The 17,192-nt window shown below is 37.8% G+C and overlaps 1 protein-coding gene and 1 long non-coding RNA gene across 2 annotated transcripts; one reads left to right on the forward strand and one right to left on the reverse strand.

The window, feature by feature from the left end:
• Positions 1-3,676: 3,676 nt before the first annotated feature.
• Positions 3,677-6,779, forward strand: LOC122979275. Its single transcript, XM_044346605.1, has 5 exons — positions 3,677-3,701; positions 3,870-4,138; positions 4,395-4,511; positions 4,610-4,751; positions 5,412-6,779. Exons 2-5 carry the CDS (start codon positions 3,917-3,919, stop codon positions 5,732-5,734), a joined length of 804 nt encoding a protein of 267 aa, XP_044202540.1. The 5' UTR covers positions 3,677-3,701; positions 3,870-3,916; the 3' UTR covers positions 5,735-6,779.
• A 2,042-nt stretch (positions 6,780-8,821) lies between these two features.
• On the reverse strand, positions 8,822-15,671 carry LOC122979276. Its single transcript, XR_006402829.1, has 3 exons — positions 15,578-15,671; positions 9,583-9,762; positions 8,822-9,016 (listed from the first exon to the last, which is right to left on the reverse strand). It is a non-coding gene; the product is annotated as an uncharacterized LOC122979276 (long non-coding RNA).
• Positions 15,672-17,192: the final 1,521 nt, after the last annotated feature.

The following is a 17,192-nucleotide window of genomic DNA, read 5'->3' on the forward strand; positions in this document are numbered from 1 at the left end:
GGTTTAATGAGTCATTTAGGGTGAATTGATGTGACTTGAGGAAGAATGTTTTTTCATGTAATCCTCTGAGTTGTGTGAGGTCTTTTTGTATTTGTGTTTTGGGCTCAATAATTAAATGATTGGAAAATGAGATCAACTAAAAACAACCAGGTATAAAGGTTGACTGTATAATTTGGGTTATTTTCCTGTTGAGACTTCAGTTTAGCTCCACTCTACATGTCCAGGAAGATGACTTGCTTCACCAAACCAACTCTATTTGGGACTGGACTAACAGCTTTGAAGATGGCACCTGTTGAGATAAGGACAGAATATCATGTCAAAAAGTTATTGAATGTTTGACTATGTTATATAAAACACATTGAGTATTTGTATGTGTATTATTTGTTAACATGTGATCTGTGTTAGTAACAACTTAGCTGTGGTTATGCACTGACATCAGTGTAGAGCTGATGGTGCAGCTGTCACAGTGTCTTTCTTTCTCTTCACATTTGTCAAAATGATAAAAACAGCAACAGAACTGCCAAACACCACCATGGGAAATAGGAACAGCCAGGGACATGTCTTACTCTCACCTGCCAGACACATTTAACATGAGCATCAGAAATAAACACTAAACCATTGGTTGGCAGCCACACATGTATAAGAGGAGCTGAAATCCTGCTTGTGTACAGTGAGAGGCAGAGAGAGAGCAGAGCTGCTCTGGTTCAGTATCTCCTAGTCTTTGTACCACAACAGTGTTGTCTCTTCAGCTTTCTCCACAGAGCACAGCAAGATGCAGCTCTCAGCGCTCACACTCAGTCTGTTCACTGCAGGATGTGATACACACCCTGCAGGGAAAATATTCAAATTTCAATAATGTTATTTCTGTGAACCAACCCTTTAACCTAAGGCAGTGCCACAGTGATTGGTTAAGTAACTCTGATGTATTGTAAACCATCTAATGAATAAATCCTCGAATTATGTGACATCATTTGCATATGACTGGAAACTGTATGTACACTTGTGAATAATCTGTTCAAAGATCAAGTTTCTGAATATTACTTTAGTTGTATTGATGAAACTATTCAAAAACTGTGTAAAGCGACACAAAGGGACATTTTTCATAAGTAAATATGACTCACCATACACTGTGAGTTTGTAGGATGTAGAGGGAGTAGATCATTTTTTAGAGTCAATCATATAAATCCCTGAGTCATTCCTCTGCAGTCCTGTGATTGTAAGGAATCCAGTGTTTTTATCCGAGTGAAGTCTGTTCTTGTAATTTTCCTCTAATATCTAATACAGCTGCCACCTTGTTTCCCTCTTCAATCCAAGAGCCCCTCAGCTAACAATCAGATTTCTATCTCTCTTCAAAACAACAGATACAAAGAACGGGGTTAAAATCATACAGAAAAAATCATATTAGCAAATACACTTTTAAAAGATCAATATTGTATATGAGCCTAAATTGTTTTGTATTTGAAAAGAGGTCTAAAGGTGTCTGGAGATGCAATGGGGTTTTAATTCTCAGTGGTGTGTAGTGTTTGCAACGTTTTCACATAACCAGGAGTCATTTGATTAAGGATTAATTTTGAAATTCATCTTTAAAATCTAATTCTGTGCATACTGAGAAGTAATGAGCAGATATGACATTCAGTACGATGGCTTTATTATATGTTGGGTATAACATTTATTCAACTTACAATTTACTAACAAAACTAAACTAAACAATGATTTGAAACAGCATTAAAGGACCAATGTGTAGGATTTTGTGGCCTCTAGCAGTGAGGTTGCAGATTGTAACCAACTGAATACCCTTCCCCTCAACCTCCCCTTCCAAGCATGTAGAAGAAGCTACGGTGGCCGCGAAACTCGTGAAAAACGTTTGGTTTGTCCATTCTGGGCTACTGTAGAAACATGGCAGTGCAACATGGCAGGATCTGTGGGAGAGGACCATGGATGCATAAAGAGAACTGGATAGCGTCGGAGGCAGGGCCCTGTTCATTCCTATGACAGTTGCTCAGTGGCGCATGAAGCAAAGAAAAATCAACTTCCCGGTATGAAAGTACCCAAATCTTCCGCATTGTGCAGCCCATAGAGCATGCACACTTGTGACTTTCACTGGCCGAGTTGGCTACTAGCCCTCCGGCTAACTTGAATGGGGATAAAACAATTTAATCATGCAGGTCTTCGAGGGTTTTGAATTGTGATCAGACCAAACGGATTTAATTCTGATAGTGAGACAAGTCATTTTGTGGGGGTTGTGACGCTCAGAAAAATGTATCCGCTGATTTACAGACGTCTCTTTCACAATGTAAGTCTGTGGGAAAAAGTATTTTTGGGCCAGTGTGCATCACGTGACATTGTAATTACATGGTTTGGCCGCCATGTCAAATTGGCTTCAAAGCCTGGCACTCTTCCTGTATCCAGTTCTCTTTATACATCCATGGAGAGGACCCACTCCCTATAAAGTGCTCATTCCAAGGTAACAAAAGGTGATTATACACTAATTAAAACATACTTATGAATATTTCATTCTATTACTGCCAAGTCCGTTCCACTAGATGCCACTAAATTCTACACAGTGCACCTTTAACAAGATTTTTTGGGGACTGAAAAAAACAAATTAAACAAGAAGACACACAGACATACATCACATCTGGGCAATGACAAAACACATGCACAACAGTTTCTGGATGTCTGTAACAGACACTACAATTCACATCGATGTCTCTGCACCGGAACACACACCATCAGACACACAGATGGAGCACTCGCTGCTGCTGCCGCCGCTGCTGCTGCGGACGTGCTCAGTATTGTTGAGCTACAGTATTTGACGAGTTAGGAATGGGAAGTTGTGCACAACGCAGGTCGAAACACATCTGTGAGCGCAGAATCCGTTCTAACTGGACAAGATTTCACAAACCTTTTGATATCTAAGGAATTAACAAAGAATACCTGTCTCGATCTGAACTCTGTGATGGAGGCACAGATGAAAACTATTATGGGTAAGTTATTAACTTCGTAACGTATTTGTTCATTATTCTTTACCCAACCGCTGTAGGTTTATTAGAGGAATCCTTAAATACATAATAAATACTGCTGTAATGAGTTGTAAGAGTGTGATATGTATAGGTACTGTGCAAACATTGAGTAAAATAGTAGAGGCTTAAAACAACAAAACAAGTTAATAGTACTGGTGCGAACATTGAATACATTTTAAATAGATTTTTAAACACACTTTGGTCTCCTCATTTGTCCGCAGCAGTTCAAGTTCAATAGCATTTTTTAAAGCAGATCAGGAATGTATTTTGCTCCGAAAACATTCATGCTTTATAAACCAACAGTACTATTTTAAAATCAATTGTGTGACACACAAGATGATCTGAGGTCTGTGATCCAGTGAAGACTCTGAATCAGCCACAGTTGTCTGGTCGACTTTTTAAAGACCTGTGAAGACATTATTACATCATTACAGTAGTTTAATATATTCTTAATGTGGCTATTAAAATCTATGTCTGAGTCCATGACTACACCAATATTCCTGGCTTGGTTTGTTGTCTTTAATGTTAGTGATTTAATCTGAGTACTGTGTTCTAATCATTTCAATCATGGCTCCAAAAACATTTTTTTTATGTTTCTTTGTTTTGTTATTTCAGTTTTATCTTTGTTTAACTGGAGAAAAAAATTTCTCCATCTCCCACACTGTGAACCTGAACCTGGTAAGAACACTATTGCGCCCTGTGATCACACATTAAACCAACAGAAAATAGTGTTTTCTTTTATGTACCTAAAGTCTGTAACAGTACTTTGTAGTATACATGCTGCGATGGAAATGACACTGAGTGAAACTGTTATGGGGCTAATTTGATGGTTCTACATATTCACAGCACTGGTCTCTGAAAGCCTCGCTGTCGTCAACATCACTGACGATGGCATGAGCATCATACAGCCGCTGGAGGTTACTGACACCCACGTGATTGTGGACGTCCCTCACCTCTCTTCCTTTGGCATCGTCTGGGATCTCATCAAGAGGTTTCTAAATTTCATGACGAAACCAGTATATGGCCAAGTCCTGCTGTTCCTGCGACCACCGCTCCGCTCAGGGAAGCAAATCCTCAGTGTGATTCTGCTACCAAGCAACGTGCCTCTGCTGGAGGTAAAACCCTCTGTCACATCATAGTTTACCATCAGTATGATACACTCTTCTAATACACTTGTATTCAAATAATCTGATCATTAGGCTTCATGTCATCACCTCAAAAGCACTGTTAAGTATCTGCTTGTTAGCACATTGTGTCCTCTTGGCGAGTAATGGTAATGTCCTCATGTTTCAAGACTGAAGCTTCAAACAGTGACATCTTTGTGAGTAATAAAGTTAAACCCTCTAACAAAATGTTCTGGTGTCACTGAAGGTAAAAGCACAACATACAGAATCTGAGTTCATCAAGGCCCCCTCCTGCTGTCTTCTCTACAAAGAACAATATTACAGCCTCTGTAGTGACCCAGACAGCTATAAAATACAGCCACCAGTGAGTATGAGCATCAAACACAACTTCTGCTGCCTCTGCATACAAGTCAAACCCCAACATATGGTATAATGACATGTTTCCACTTCATTTCATTTCAGCGTGCACATTTTTCTTACAATTACGGCCCAAATTACCACGCGTCATATGAGATCATCCTGAGGACGAGCACAGAGGAAGTGACTCTGATGTTGCGAGATCCAGACAGTGCACAAGTCTGGCAGCACTGCCTTCATCTGCCTGGTAAATACAATGTCACTCAGTCGATAGAGCACTAAATAACACCATATGCAGCCATGCACATGCAGTGGCTTTTGAAAGTGTTCAGTGTTCATACTTCTTCTGTCATGACATTCCTGGAATTTTATGAAATTTTGACAAGTTATGACTTGATTATATAAGAATTAGGGCCTTTAGCATAAACACTACCTAATCTTATTAACCTAATCTTAAAGGGTAAGTGCTGATATTTTTTCTATTATAACAAATCCCCTGAAAAGACCCACACCAACAATTAATTGATCCCACTAACAAGTATTGTGAGTGTATCCAAAGCCTGATTTACCATACTGGTCCTAATATGAGACATCCCTTCTTTTCCAATACATGTTTTTGGAAAAAGACTTTTTTGAACATACAACACACTTACAAACTCATCGATACGTTTCCCAGAGATAATCCAAGAAAAAGAAAGTCCTCATCCTGGAAGCCTTATCTCATAAAAGTGAAATAATACCATCAAAGCTGAAATTGTAGCTTGTCAATCAGTCACACACTCACACTCTATCCTGTCAGGCTGTTGAAAGAGTTGAAATGATTTTGTCGTGGAAGAGCTTCCATTGAGTTATGGAAATTCTTCCAATTTCTAGCTGGCCTCTGTTGTGAATCAAATTCTTTTTCCAGCTTCATCTTCAGGTGCTTCATCAGTTCAAAATCTGCCAAGGATGGGAGACAACATCTCAGCAGAAGAGAAGCTGCGAACTGTTAGGTCAGCGTTTATCTACAGAGTGTCTTATCCTGTTCTGGACAAGCTGCTGGATGAACTTCTGGGACACGGGGTTATAACTGATGCTGAGAGGGAGGCAGCCATGGCCAAACCCAGGCGAGACAAAGCACGAGACGTGATTGACATGGTGCGAAAAAAAGGAAGCAATGCCAGCGAAAAACTGATTACCCTCTTCTCCGAGGATGATACATTCCTTTGCAGAGAGCTCGGCTTAATCTGATGCAAAAAATATTTAGAGTGATGATCATATGAAGCCATGATATCATCATTTCAATCTGAAAAGCAATGAAGTGAAACACTATAAATAATGATTATACTCGAGCAAATGTCATGAATCAGATGTTGAGGAAGTGAACCATATAGGATATACAACACAGCAGAGCCCTGCAGCCTGAATTACACATTACATTTAATCATTTTTTCAAACTGTGTCAACAGACTTTAATGTAAGTGATACCACAAAGAGCGAGCAGAGACACTGGCATACACGTCTTGCTCTAAAACATTCCTTATCAAGTGTCTTAAAGTTGTTTATTGTATCTCAAAATCACAATTATATTTCTGTTGATTTAATTGCAAAGAAAGAAGAAAACTTGATAATAGGAAAGTTATATCATTATGTGTGTGTGCTGGGGAACAGTGAGGGCTGTTTGTAGCTGTTGAACATGATTAATTATTGCAGTGCATTTTGTACACTTAAGAGGACATAAATCAATGTATGAACAGCTTTCATGTGCTTGCTAATTATTTTCACACATTACAGAGCAGTTGAGATTTAGTGCATAGTGAGTAACTGCCATCTCCTCAAAATGATGCTGGAGTTACAGATGATGTCCTGTTTAGTAAATACAATGTGGAGTCACATTAGCCTGATGCAAAGCAGCCCACACTTCATATCATTCCTTTTTGTCAGAAATTTGTATACTTTGTTTATATTTTTCTTGATATTTTAATAGAATATTTTATGGATTTAATAATATATTCTGTGTGCTTTTGGACTTTATATACTTGGATCTTCTATGTTAATTTGAGTATTAAAACATATTTTATTCTAATATTATCTCTCTACACAATTGTCTAAAGGCTATTTCAAAGCCTCCCCAAAAGTGCTAGGAATATAATTCTGGTTGAGAATATAAAATACCTTTTATTTTATTTTTTGTTTTGGGGCCAAAACTTAAATTTAGGAGTTGACCTACCTGACTAACATTATTATTATTATATTTTATCTTAAGTTGACAATAAACGTCATTTTAGGAACTTTATTCATGCGTGATTCCCTTTTTTGTCACTGAATTTGAGCCAGTTCGTGACAATTGAAATATATCAATCCACCTGTTTCAGATGTTATCACTCGATTGAATTGGCGTTATCCACTAGATGGTTTCTGTAACTCAAAGGTGATGATGATAACACCCTGCTTAACCTACTAGTAGGTGTAGCAGGTCCCTTCTAACCTATATCTATGAGGCTGAGAACCACTGATAATGCACATTCAATGGAGTGATAACATTTGAAGCATAAATCAGACTTTTGTATATCTCTGATTCATCCCAAACAGTTTTGTGTTCCTTCTATCTCGTAACAATGCTGGCACTTCCTCTGAGATTAAGGAACTATTAAATGATAGATAGATTATAGACTATAGATAATGATGCTTACTGATGATTGCACACTGCTTCTGTTCTGTACATGTGATTCCTCAGTTTAGAAGCTTTTACTTAAAAAACCTTCAAATCTGTGATGTCGTAGCAGTGTCCACAAAAACTGTATGTCTAAATATGATCTGCCACAGCAGTACATTGAATATTCATATTGGTTTAGAGATACTGTAGCTGATCAAACCTTTTTTTAAAGTTTTAGTCATACAAAATTCATGCTTAAACTGCATTAATTCCACAATACAGTTTAGCTTAAAAATGACACATCATAGACTACACAGACATTGCTGCTCTTTCTCAGTTATTTACACACATTCTTTCTTAATAGCTCAAATAAACTTTTCAAACAAATGCCAGCTACTTTTATTTTTTTAAAAAACCTCTTATGCTAATATATAATTTGACACACAAAACTGCGCGCTGAAAATAAATTTAGCTAATTAACAATTTACCACTTATCAACTAAACCAACTTAACTCTTGTTTCTGTTTTTTCTTATAACTCATAACAAATTCCACCATTCTGTAAAATGTCTTAAACATTTACTGTTAAATTACCATTACTCAGCAATTTATTATAAAAAATTATATTACAAGGGACTTGTAAAATTAAAAAAAAAAAAAAAAAAAAAGTGTTACCAGACTTTTAATAATATAAACTAAGTGTCATACAGTTATCAAACAGTACAACAACACTGCACACATTCATTTAAAAAGACCTCTAAAATCACAAAAATATATAATTATATAATATATAAAGTATATCATTCCACCCTTCAGACGCCCTGATCAGGTAAAGAGCCATCACATCAGTTATGTAGTTAAAAGTTTACCTATAAAAAAGATGGTAATCCTCACATATAACTCCATGGTGACCTCTGACCCTGCTTGGCTGCTTGTTCATGTCACGTCTGAGCAGAAATCACAGTGCAGCTAGAGCATCTCTTTCAAACTGTGGTTGTTTGACCACATCATGGATCATATGACACAAAGCACAGTAAACTGTGACTGCCGCTGAATACCACGTGTTACCCACTTGTGTTAACTGGCCCACAGAAAAGGTTTTCTCATCAGTGTCACACACCAACAGTCATGTGCAATCATTCAGTAAACTCTTATTTATATTTAGAACTTTGGTTTAAATTGTTGATAAGTTTATAAACTGAAGACAAAGAAACACAACTAGCAGAGTGTGTTACAATGATGAACCTTACCACTTTATTTTTCAAGTTCATTTGAAAATGTCAGTTGGATTGTTTTCTTTTTGATTTATAAATGATGGAGTCACATACAAGAAGAGCTCATCAATTTAGCTCCACTCTGTCTTCTGAAAGATGATTTTTGCTCAGTGTAGAGCTGATGGTGCAGCTGTTACAGTGTCTCTCTTTCTCTTTCTCTTCACGTTTGTCAAAAAACAGCAACAGAACTCCCAAACACCACGATGAACAGCCAGAGACATGTGTTACTGTCACCTGTCAGACGCATTGAACATGAACACCAGTAAAATACACTGAAACATTATGTTTCATTGAGAGTATGAACCTTTAGAGACAGAAGATTGAATACTTATGTTGTCTGTGTTGTTTTGTCCACAGAATGTCTTTATATCAGTTACAACAGTCTTATTTTCAGCAGCGTTGGCAGCTACACACCTATAAGAGGAGCTGAAATCCTGCTTGTGTACAGTGAGAGGCAGAGAGAGAGCAGAGCTGCTCTGGTTCAGTATCTCCTCGTCTTTGTACCACAACAGTGTCATCTCTTCAGCTTTCTCCACAGAACACAGCAAGATGCAGCTCTCAGCACTCACACTCAGTCTGTTCACTGCAGGATGTGATACACACTCTGCAGAGGAAACATTAAAAACAAAGAATTACACAGATGCTACAGTGTAATCACAACACTTGGTTAAAGGGTCAGTTCACCCAAATTATATATATATATATGAAAAACACATTTCCTCACATAACTACCAACCCATGCAGATAGTTTTGGTTTAATTTCTTCAGTGTATTGAAAAATCCACATTCAAGATTTCTCCTCCACCAAAGTACAAAAGAAATGAATGAAATTTCACTTGTGTTGCTCAAAGCAATTAAAAATGAAAACAGAACTATCTGCATGGTTAGATATGACTACAGGTCAATAAGATTTTTTTGTTTTTTCATTTGTGTTAACCAGCCCTTTAACCTAAAGCAGTGCCACAGTGATTTGGTTTACTAACTGTGATGTATTTGAAATGAACTAATGAAGAAGTCCTCTTATCATCCAATCATCTGATTAACATTATTTGCATATGACAAGGACTGGAAACTGTATGTACATGTAATTGTATTGTATTAATTAAAACTATTAACACAAACACAGTGTGTAAACACATATGAAGGGACAATCTTCACAATATGACTCACCATACTGCACACTGTGAGTTTGTAAGATGTAAAGAAAAAGTTTCCTTTTTTAAAGTCGACAGTATGAATCCCGGAGTCACTCCTCAGCAGTCCTGTGATTGGAAAGAGATCAGTGATGTTCCAGTGAAGTCCACTAGAGGGTCAGGTTCCTCACTTCCTCAGTATCAGATGTGATCATCACTGTGAAACATTTAGTGATCCAATGGTCAGTTCAATTCAAAACCACAGAGAGCTGCTGAATCAATGTTTAAATACATTTTTAATTCATGAAATTTTGGTTAGTGAGCTGTTACTGAGCTGCACAGGTACTGAAATGACCAACTTGGTAAACTAGCATGTAAATCACAACTTAAGCTTGTATTATTTAAAATAGCAGTACTTTAGTAGTAATGACAATACTACTACTACTACTTTTTCTGTATGACATTTTAAAACAAGGTCACACAGTTTTCTCTAATGAGTTCATTTGCAGCTGAAGTCATTGCACTCTATGTTGCATAGGAGTGATTGGGGGGAAGAGAAGCAGAACAGCAACAACAACAACAATAAAAACATGACTAGACGATAGATACATGACAAGCATGACTAGAATATATTTTTATAATTAAAAAAAAACATTTTGCCATGGTGAATGTGTAAACCTACAACAACAAACCAAAGAAGAAATAAAAATATAAAAAAATAAAATAAGCGTTGCTAACAGAAAATCCTGCTGACTGTGATGGAGGAATTTATAATGGGAACTGGTAACTCTGTACATACTTCTATGTCAGCATGCATTGTTTTTCCTGTTGAGACATCCATATGTAGAAATTCACAGAATTCATGATTTGTTCTTTTGAGTGATATTTCTTTTGATTTTTGTGAATGCAGTCTGCATGTCTGAATGATTGAAGAAATGAAGGTGAACACAAGGAGGAGCTCATGTTCAGTGTTCATGCTTCACACAAGCAAGACATAAGCTCCACATACACTCACTGTACTGCGTTTGCTGTAAACAGTTTGCTTTGGACTTTTGAACTCTGTATGTGTATGTTGTGAAGTTAAAACTGTTAAATTAGAACCACTGATGGTCAGTCACAGCTTGGTGATGCTTTCACACTTCTGTCACTCAACAGTTAGTCTTGTCTAAGTTAAGAATTAATCCACATTGCCAGTATCAGACATATCATTTAATCTCTTTTCAGTTCTCAAGGCATATAAAACAGAAGCTCTTCTGAGTGCATTCATCACAGTTTCAGACAAAGAGGACGAGGTAGAACTTCCTCCATTTACAGTTATATCAGCTTCCACATGACCAGACAGGAAAAGGACATTCACTTTATTAGTAATACTGCAGTAACACATATAGATCTAGATCAGGTCTTGTGCAAACCTTTATTTAAAATTTTGTTTGAACACCCAGCTCTGTAAAACCAGTTAGACAACTCTCCTTCCTCTGAAAATGCCACCAGCATAGCTGGAAATGGTTGTACGTGTTGAAAACATGATCTTTTGTGAATCAGCCACATACTGGTATAGCTGTTGTGCCCTTACTTTAACCTTGTTTGTGCTTTCATATAATTAAGTTCTGGCATAATCAACCACACCATCTTTAAGCAGCAGTTGCTGTCGCCACTGTGGCTGACCTCACTTATATTAAGTGCTCCTCAAGCTAAAGTAAACCCATAATGTTGATGCAAGACAATTATTAGCATGGCTGTTATCATAAAACTCCTACAGAAAAGCAGTTATTACCAGTGACTCACTCACAGTACTAAGCATTCATTTGTTTTAACATTTTGACAGGGAATCTCAAAAGCTCAAAACATTTCACCCCTCAGTGAACCTTGAACCTTACTTTAACCTGACATTATCCTTTTATCAGTGACAAATTTGCACCATCCTATGACCATATGCAACAGTTTATGATGAGTAAATATTTCTTCTGTATGTTCCGTTTTTTATCTTCCTCTCAGTGGGCAGTTTAACCGCCAAACAAAGAAAAAAAGAACACCTGATAACATGAGACTATTTGTTTGAGAGAGGGGGCAGGGCTTGGCAGAGAGGAAAGAGTCTACTTCCCTTGGATTAATGATCTGTGATTCCACAAGCCACAACTTGCCCTCAGCCAACCTCTCTCACTATCTGTTCTTGCAGTCTTAGCCAGATTTGTGTTCTAATTTTAGAAACTGTCCAAACTATAAAAACAGTTTTCTGTGTTTGTTATCACACCCTTTCCCATCCCTCCTCTCATATTTCTCATTATTATATAAATGATTCCCATATTAAAGATGCATTAAGACCTCTGACCGTGACTACTTTGAGGGAAATTCCTAAACTCAAATGTTTCAGTGAAGTAACAAGCATACTTTTGAGTGGAGGGTGACTGGGTTTCCATCCCATGTGAGAAAGATGCATTGACTTGGACTCACCATCACTTGTACTAACTTAATTGACAATGTTTTGGTCCTCAGACCTTGATCAGGCAAAGCTCTGAACACCTGAGACCTGAAAATACATGACTGTGTGGTCAGGAACAGTTCCAACTCCATCATTAAGTTCGCTGATGAAACATTTCTTATAGGCTGGATCACCAATAATGATAAGAAGGTTAAACAGTTTTCGGGGGGCTTACATGTCAAACTCGACCAGCAAAGCATAATGCCAACTCGCGTGACTTAAGGGAATGTTGCAGGTCGATAGTCACAACCTCTGGCGGTGCACTACCAGGGTGTAGGGATACAACACCAATCAGCTGGTTTTTGGTAGTGGGCAGAGGAATGTAGCAGCAATGGCCAGGCTTGGTTGAAGGATGGTTGAAGGTCTGGACAGAGGGAACCTTGCTCGAAATCCGGAAAGATGGGAGGTTTGTACTCATAGGAGCACTGGACGGGGGATAGTCTGGTTGGAGAGCCTCTGGTTCATACACTCAATTTGACCATCGGACTGGGGATGAAAACCTGAGGATAGACTGACGAATGAGCTGATGAGTGTACAAAACTTGTGGACCTTGTCCACAACAATGTCTATGGGGAACCCTTAGCAGATGGTAACTAACCAGAGGAATTAAATAAGTAAACCTGAAAAATCTTAAAAATAATACAGTAACAAAATCATAAAGCAGTATGTTATAAATTAGTATGAGTATATTTTGTAGGCTTAAAAAAACAATTGTAATGAGTTTAATGAGTTTTACGTTTATAGTTGTGCTGTTTGTACTGTTGATGTAGAGAGGAGTACTGCAGATATTTGAAAATATATACAGTATATGTGAAGAAAAACAAGGATAAGCTAAAGTAAAAGGCAGATCACTGACTGTCATTGGGGTACAGTGTACTTTTCATTCATATGTCACATCATTGAGTCGATAAAGACATTTTCTATACACAAAAATGCTGTATTATTAAGTTGTACATTTCATTTAAGACTGAAACTATGTGCTGCCTGCTGCAGAGAACATTTTTAATAACCTGATGACCACTGTTTCTGTACTGTTAATATTTAGTACACATCCAATATAGTAGATTGTCATACAAATCAATGTCTTTTAACTGGTTTGCAAATATATCACTGTGAAGCTACATTGTGTTTTGTTCCTACTGGGTTCCTGCAGGGATGCAGCATATTTTTTCTTTTCTAATTTTTCCGACCGACACAGACGCAAGTACACCAACTTTAATTCGCTTGAAAACAGCGTTACTCTTCCTGCCACTGCATGACAGTCCTCAGTCACTAACTGCTTTAAGGACTTGATGATGCACACTGTTGAGCTCACTGAATGAATAATGATCTGCACAAAAGACCACAACATAAATAAAACTATGACTAAAACAAGTTTGTGTTCTGCTGTTTGTGTGACCTGACATCATAAACACAAAAAATGCTAAAGTTGGGGAACAGGGTCTAGTGAAAAGGGAAGGAAGCAGTCTTTTCACACAGTGAATCGCATCATACTCATTAAAACTATAAAACCTTTCAGTGAAACTTTGTGTCCTGTTTAGAGGCATCTGCATTTATGATGTTTTTCCTTTAGTTTGTCACCCATCTCTATATAACATGTTTACATTCAAATATTAATATAATTGCAGACTGTGAAAGCTCCGCATCTTGCTAACTTCCCATCGATGGAAAATGGTAAAAGGTTAAAATATATAGACAGCTCTGCATGTTGTGTGAGAAACTGACAGAAACCATTTTCTGTGGTCGGTTTCTATAGAAATGAAAGTGTGCATCGAGTGGTTGCCATGGGTTGATGATGCGTGTTTTGACTCATGCATGTCTTAACTTAGATGGCTTGAATGGCTGGACGGTGACAATAGAGCTTTTTTTCCTCTCATTCATTCTGCATTATAAAGCATAACAGGAAGAGGTAAATGTGGTTTTTCTTCAGTAACAGCCAAGTTTCCGGTTGAAGAGCATAAATGTTGCAATAAGTGAAGTCAGAAAACTTTATGGTATTTTAGAGGATAGTGCCTCAAATGCTGTTGTTAAAAGGAATTTGATACTAGAAACTATGATAAATAGGTCGACTATTCATACAGATTTTTATACCTGAACCATGCTTATGCTTTCTGTACTGGTATAAGGTGTGTTTATTGTTTAAGCATTTTATTGTTTAGCATTAACATCACTTCCTATGATGACACAATGTCAGAAATCATTTACAAACAGTGTATTTACTTGCACATTAATATCATGATATCTAGTGAGAAAACCGATTGATAATGCAACAACATCTTAACTCAATTGTCCAGGATGAAGGAGTCACTTTGGAAATCCTTATAAGAAATGAGCTTTTTTCACTGCTACCAATGTGTCGCAAAATTCTAGATAAACTAATTGATGTGCTGTTTTACTATTTGCAGTAAATACGCTACTGAGTCACATCTGGGGTTGAAAATGATAGCTGCATTTTGACTTCACTTTAAAGTACAGCACACCACCTTAGTATCTCATAGGAGTGTTCCTGAATACAAATACGTTATTCATTAAAGTACAAATAGTGTTTTGCTTTGTTTGTTTTTTTTAAGAATATTTGTTTCATACAAATATTTAAAAAAATATTCGTTTTCAGGAAGAAAAAAAAACATGTCAAATACCAGCGTGCAGGTTGGTTACATCACTATCTCAGTGTCTCTCCTCTCCTCCGCTGTTACGTCTGTCAGCAGGTCTCAACGAGAGGAGTCACATCCACCTGCTACATGACGCACATTTCCTAATTTGGACATCACTCCCAGAGTTGGGGGTGTTCCCCAGAGATAAAGCTGAGCTACTGACACATACAAAGGGCTCCCAAGGGACTCTCCATAACCTGTTGTTCCCCTTCTCCTTTCCACAAAGTTAGGTTGTGAAAAACAGACAATAAATGAAAAGTGCAAAGCAAGAATCACCTTTGAAGTTCATCCCTACACGTTACACAGTGTGCTGTCTCTGTGTATAAATTGGTAGAGGTCTGTCTGCAACGAGGTGATAGGTAGAGTTTTAGCTCAATAGTCAGCGCATTCATCTATGATCTGGAAGACTTCAGTTTGAGACCCGATGTGGGGACCTCCTTCATAAGATAGTTTATTCATGAACACTTATTGTAACACTTTCATTTTCGACAATTAAAAGCGTAATAAAAACTAAACATGATTTTTAAGCCTCTTTCCACTTTTATTAGAATACAAAGTCTCTAGTACGTGGTCATGCTAGTTTCTCTCCTCTCCTCTGCTCCCTGTGTTTCACTGAGGGCGGGGCTGAGGCATTATTATGGATATCACTTTTCTTGGCAAGACAAGCCCTGCATAGCATTCATGCACTAGGATTGGCCAGGCATCTAATTGGCCAAACTACTAATGAAGGCAGTATTTATATGCTAGTGCCCACTACAAGGGTTATTAGAATTAGCCTGAGCTTAGTACCATATTAGCTGAATTGGTTAACATCATCTGACAGTTTGAAAGTTCCCAAGTAACATAAATATTTGAGCCAATATCAACATGACATACAAATACAATTTGCTATGACTCACATTCATATAGACGCACATCAGTCTTCACAAAACGGAGAGAGAAACTTAACAAGCTTGGACAGCAGACATGTGGCTTGCTGCTTGCTTGGAATAGCGTCACATGATCAAGCAAGGGCTTCTGGGAAAAACAGAGTCTGCTGGGAAATGGAGCTCTTAAAGAATAACAGGGAGTTCTCTACATTCTCTGCTCAAGCAGTGGACAGCTGCCACCTTGTTTCACTCTTCAATCCAAGAGCCCCCCAACTAACAATCAGATTTCTATCTCTCTTCAAAACAACAGATACAAAGAACAGGGTTAAAATCATACAGAAAAAATCATAATAGCAAATACACTTTTAAAAGATCAATATTGTATATGAGCCTAAATTGTTTTGTATTTGAAAAGAGGTCTAAAGGTGTCTGGAGATGCAATGAGGTTTTAATTCTCAGTGGTGTGTAGTGTTTGCAACGTTTTCACATAACCAGGAGTCATTTGATTCAGGGTTAATTTTGAAATTCATCTTTAAAATCTAATTCTGTGCATACTGAGAAGTAATGAGCAGATATGACATTCAGTACGATGGATTTATTATATGTTGGGTATAACATTTATTCAACTTACAATTTACTAACAAAACTAAACTAAACAGTGATTTGAAACAGCATTAAAGGACCAATGTGTAGGATTTTGTGGCCTCTAGCAGTGAGGTTGCAGATTGTAACCAACTGAATACCTCTCCCCTCGACCTCCCCTTCCAAGCATGTAGAAGAACCTACGGTGGCCGTGAAACTTGTGAAAACGTTTGGTTTGTCCATTCTGGGCTACTGAAGAAACATGGCAGTGCAACATGGCGGGCTCTGTGGGAGAGGACCATAGATGCATAAAGAGAACTGGATACAGCGTTGGAGGCAGGGCCCTGTTCATTCCTATGACAGTTGCTCAGTGGCGCATGAAGCAAAAAAAATCAACTTCCTGGTATGAAAGTACCCAGATCTTCCGTATTGTGTAGCCCATAGAGCATGCACACTTTCACTGGCCGAGTCAGCTACTAGCCCTCCGGCTACCTTGAATGGGGATAAAACAATTCAATCATGCAGGTCTTTGATGCTTTTGAAATGTGATCAGACTGAATGGATTTAATTCTGATAGTGAGACAAGTCATTTCGTGGGGGTTGTGACGCTCAGAAAAATGTATCCGCTGATTTACAGACGTCTCTTTCACAATGTAAGTCTATGGGAAAAAGTCTTTTTGGGCCAGTGTGCATCACGTGACATTGTAATTACATGGTTTGGCCGCCATGTCAAATTGGCTTCAAAGCCTGGTGCTCTTCCTGTATCCAGTTCTCTTTATACATCCATGAAGAGGACCCACTCCCTATAAAGTGCTCATTATAAGGTAACAAAAGGTGATTATACACTAATTAAAACATACTTATGAATATTTCATTCTATTACTGCCAAGTCCGTTTGACTAGATGCCACTAAATTCTACACAGTGCACCTTTAAGAAGATTTTTTGGGGACTGAAAAAAACAAATTAAACAAGAAGACACACAGACATACATCACATCTGGGCAATGACAAAACACATGCACAACAGTTTCTGGACGTCTGTAACAGACACTACAATTCACA

Source organism: Thunnus albacares, chromosome 3, assembly GCF_914725855.1.
Source record: "Thunnus albacares chromosome 3, fThuAlb1.1, whole genome shotgun sequence".
Classification (NCBI taxonomy): domain Eukaryota; kingdom Metazoa; phylum Chordata; class Actinopteri; order Scombriformes; family Scombridae; genus Thunnus; species Thunnus albacares.

What these genes read in the sequence shown, in the direction of transcription:
- LOC122979275 (XM_044346605.1), top strand. Translation starts at nt 3,917, where the DNA reads ATGAGCATCATACAGCCGCTGGAGGTTACTGACACCCACGTGATTGTG. An exon ending in GCAACGTGCCTCTGCTGGAG is followed by an intron (nt 4,139 to 4,394) that starts GTAAAACCCTCT and finishes GTGTCACTGAAG; the next exon opens with GTAAAAGCACAACATACAGA. An exon ending in GCACTGCCTTCATCTGCCTG is followed by an intron (nt 4,752 to 5,411) that starts GTAAATACAATG and finishes TTCTTTTTCCAG; the next exon opens with CTTCATCTTCAGGTGCTTCA.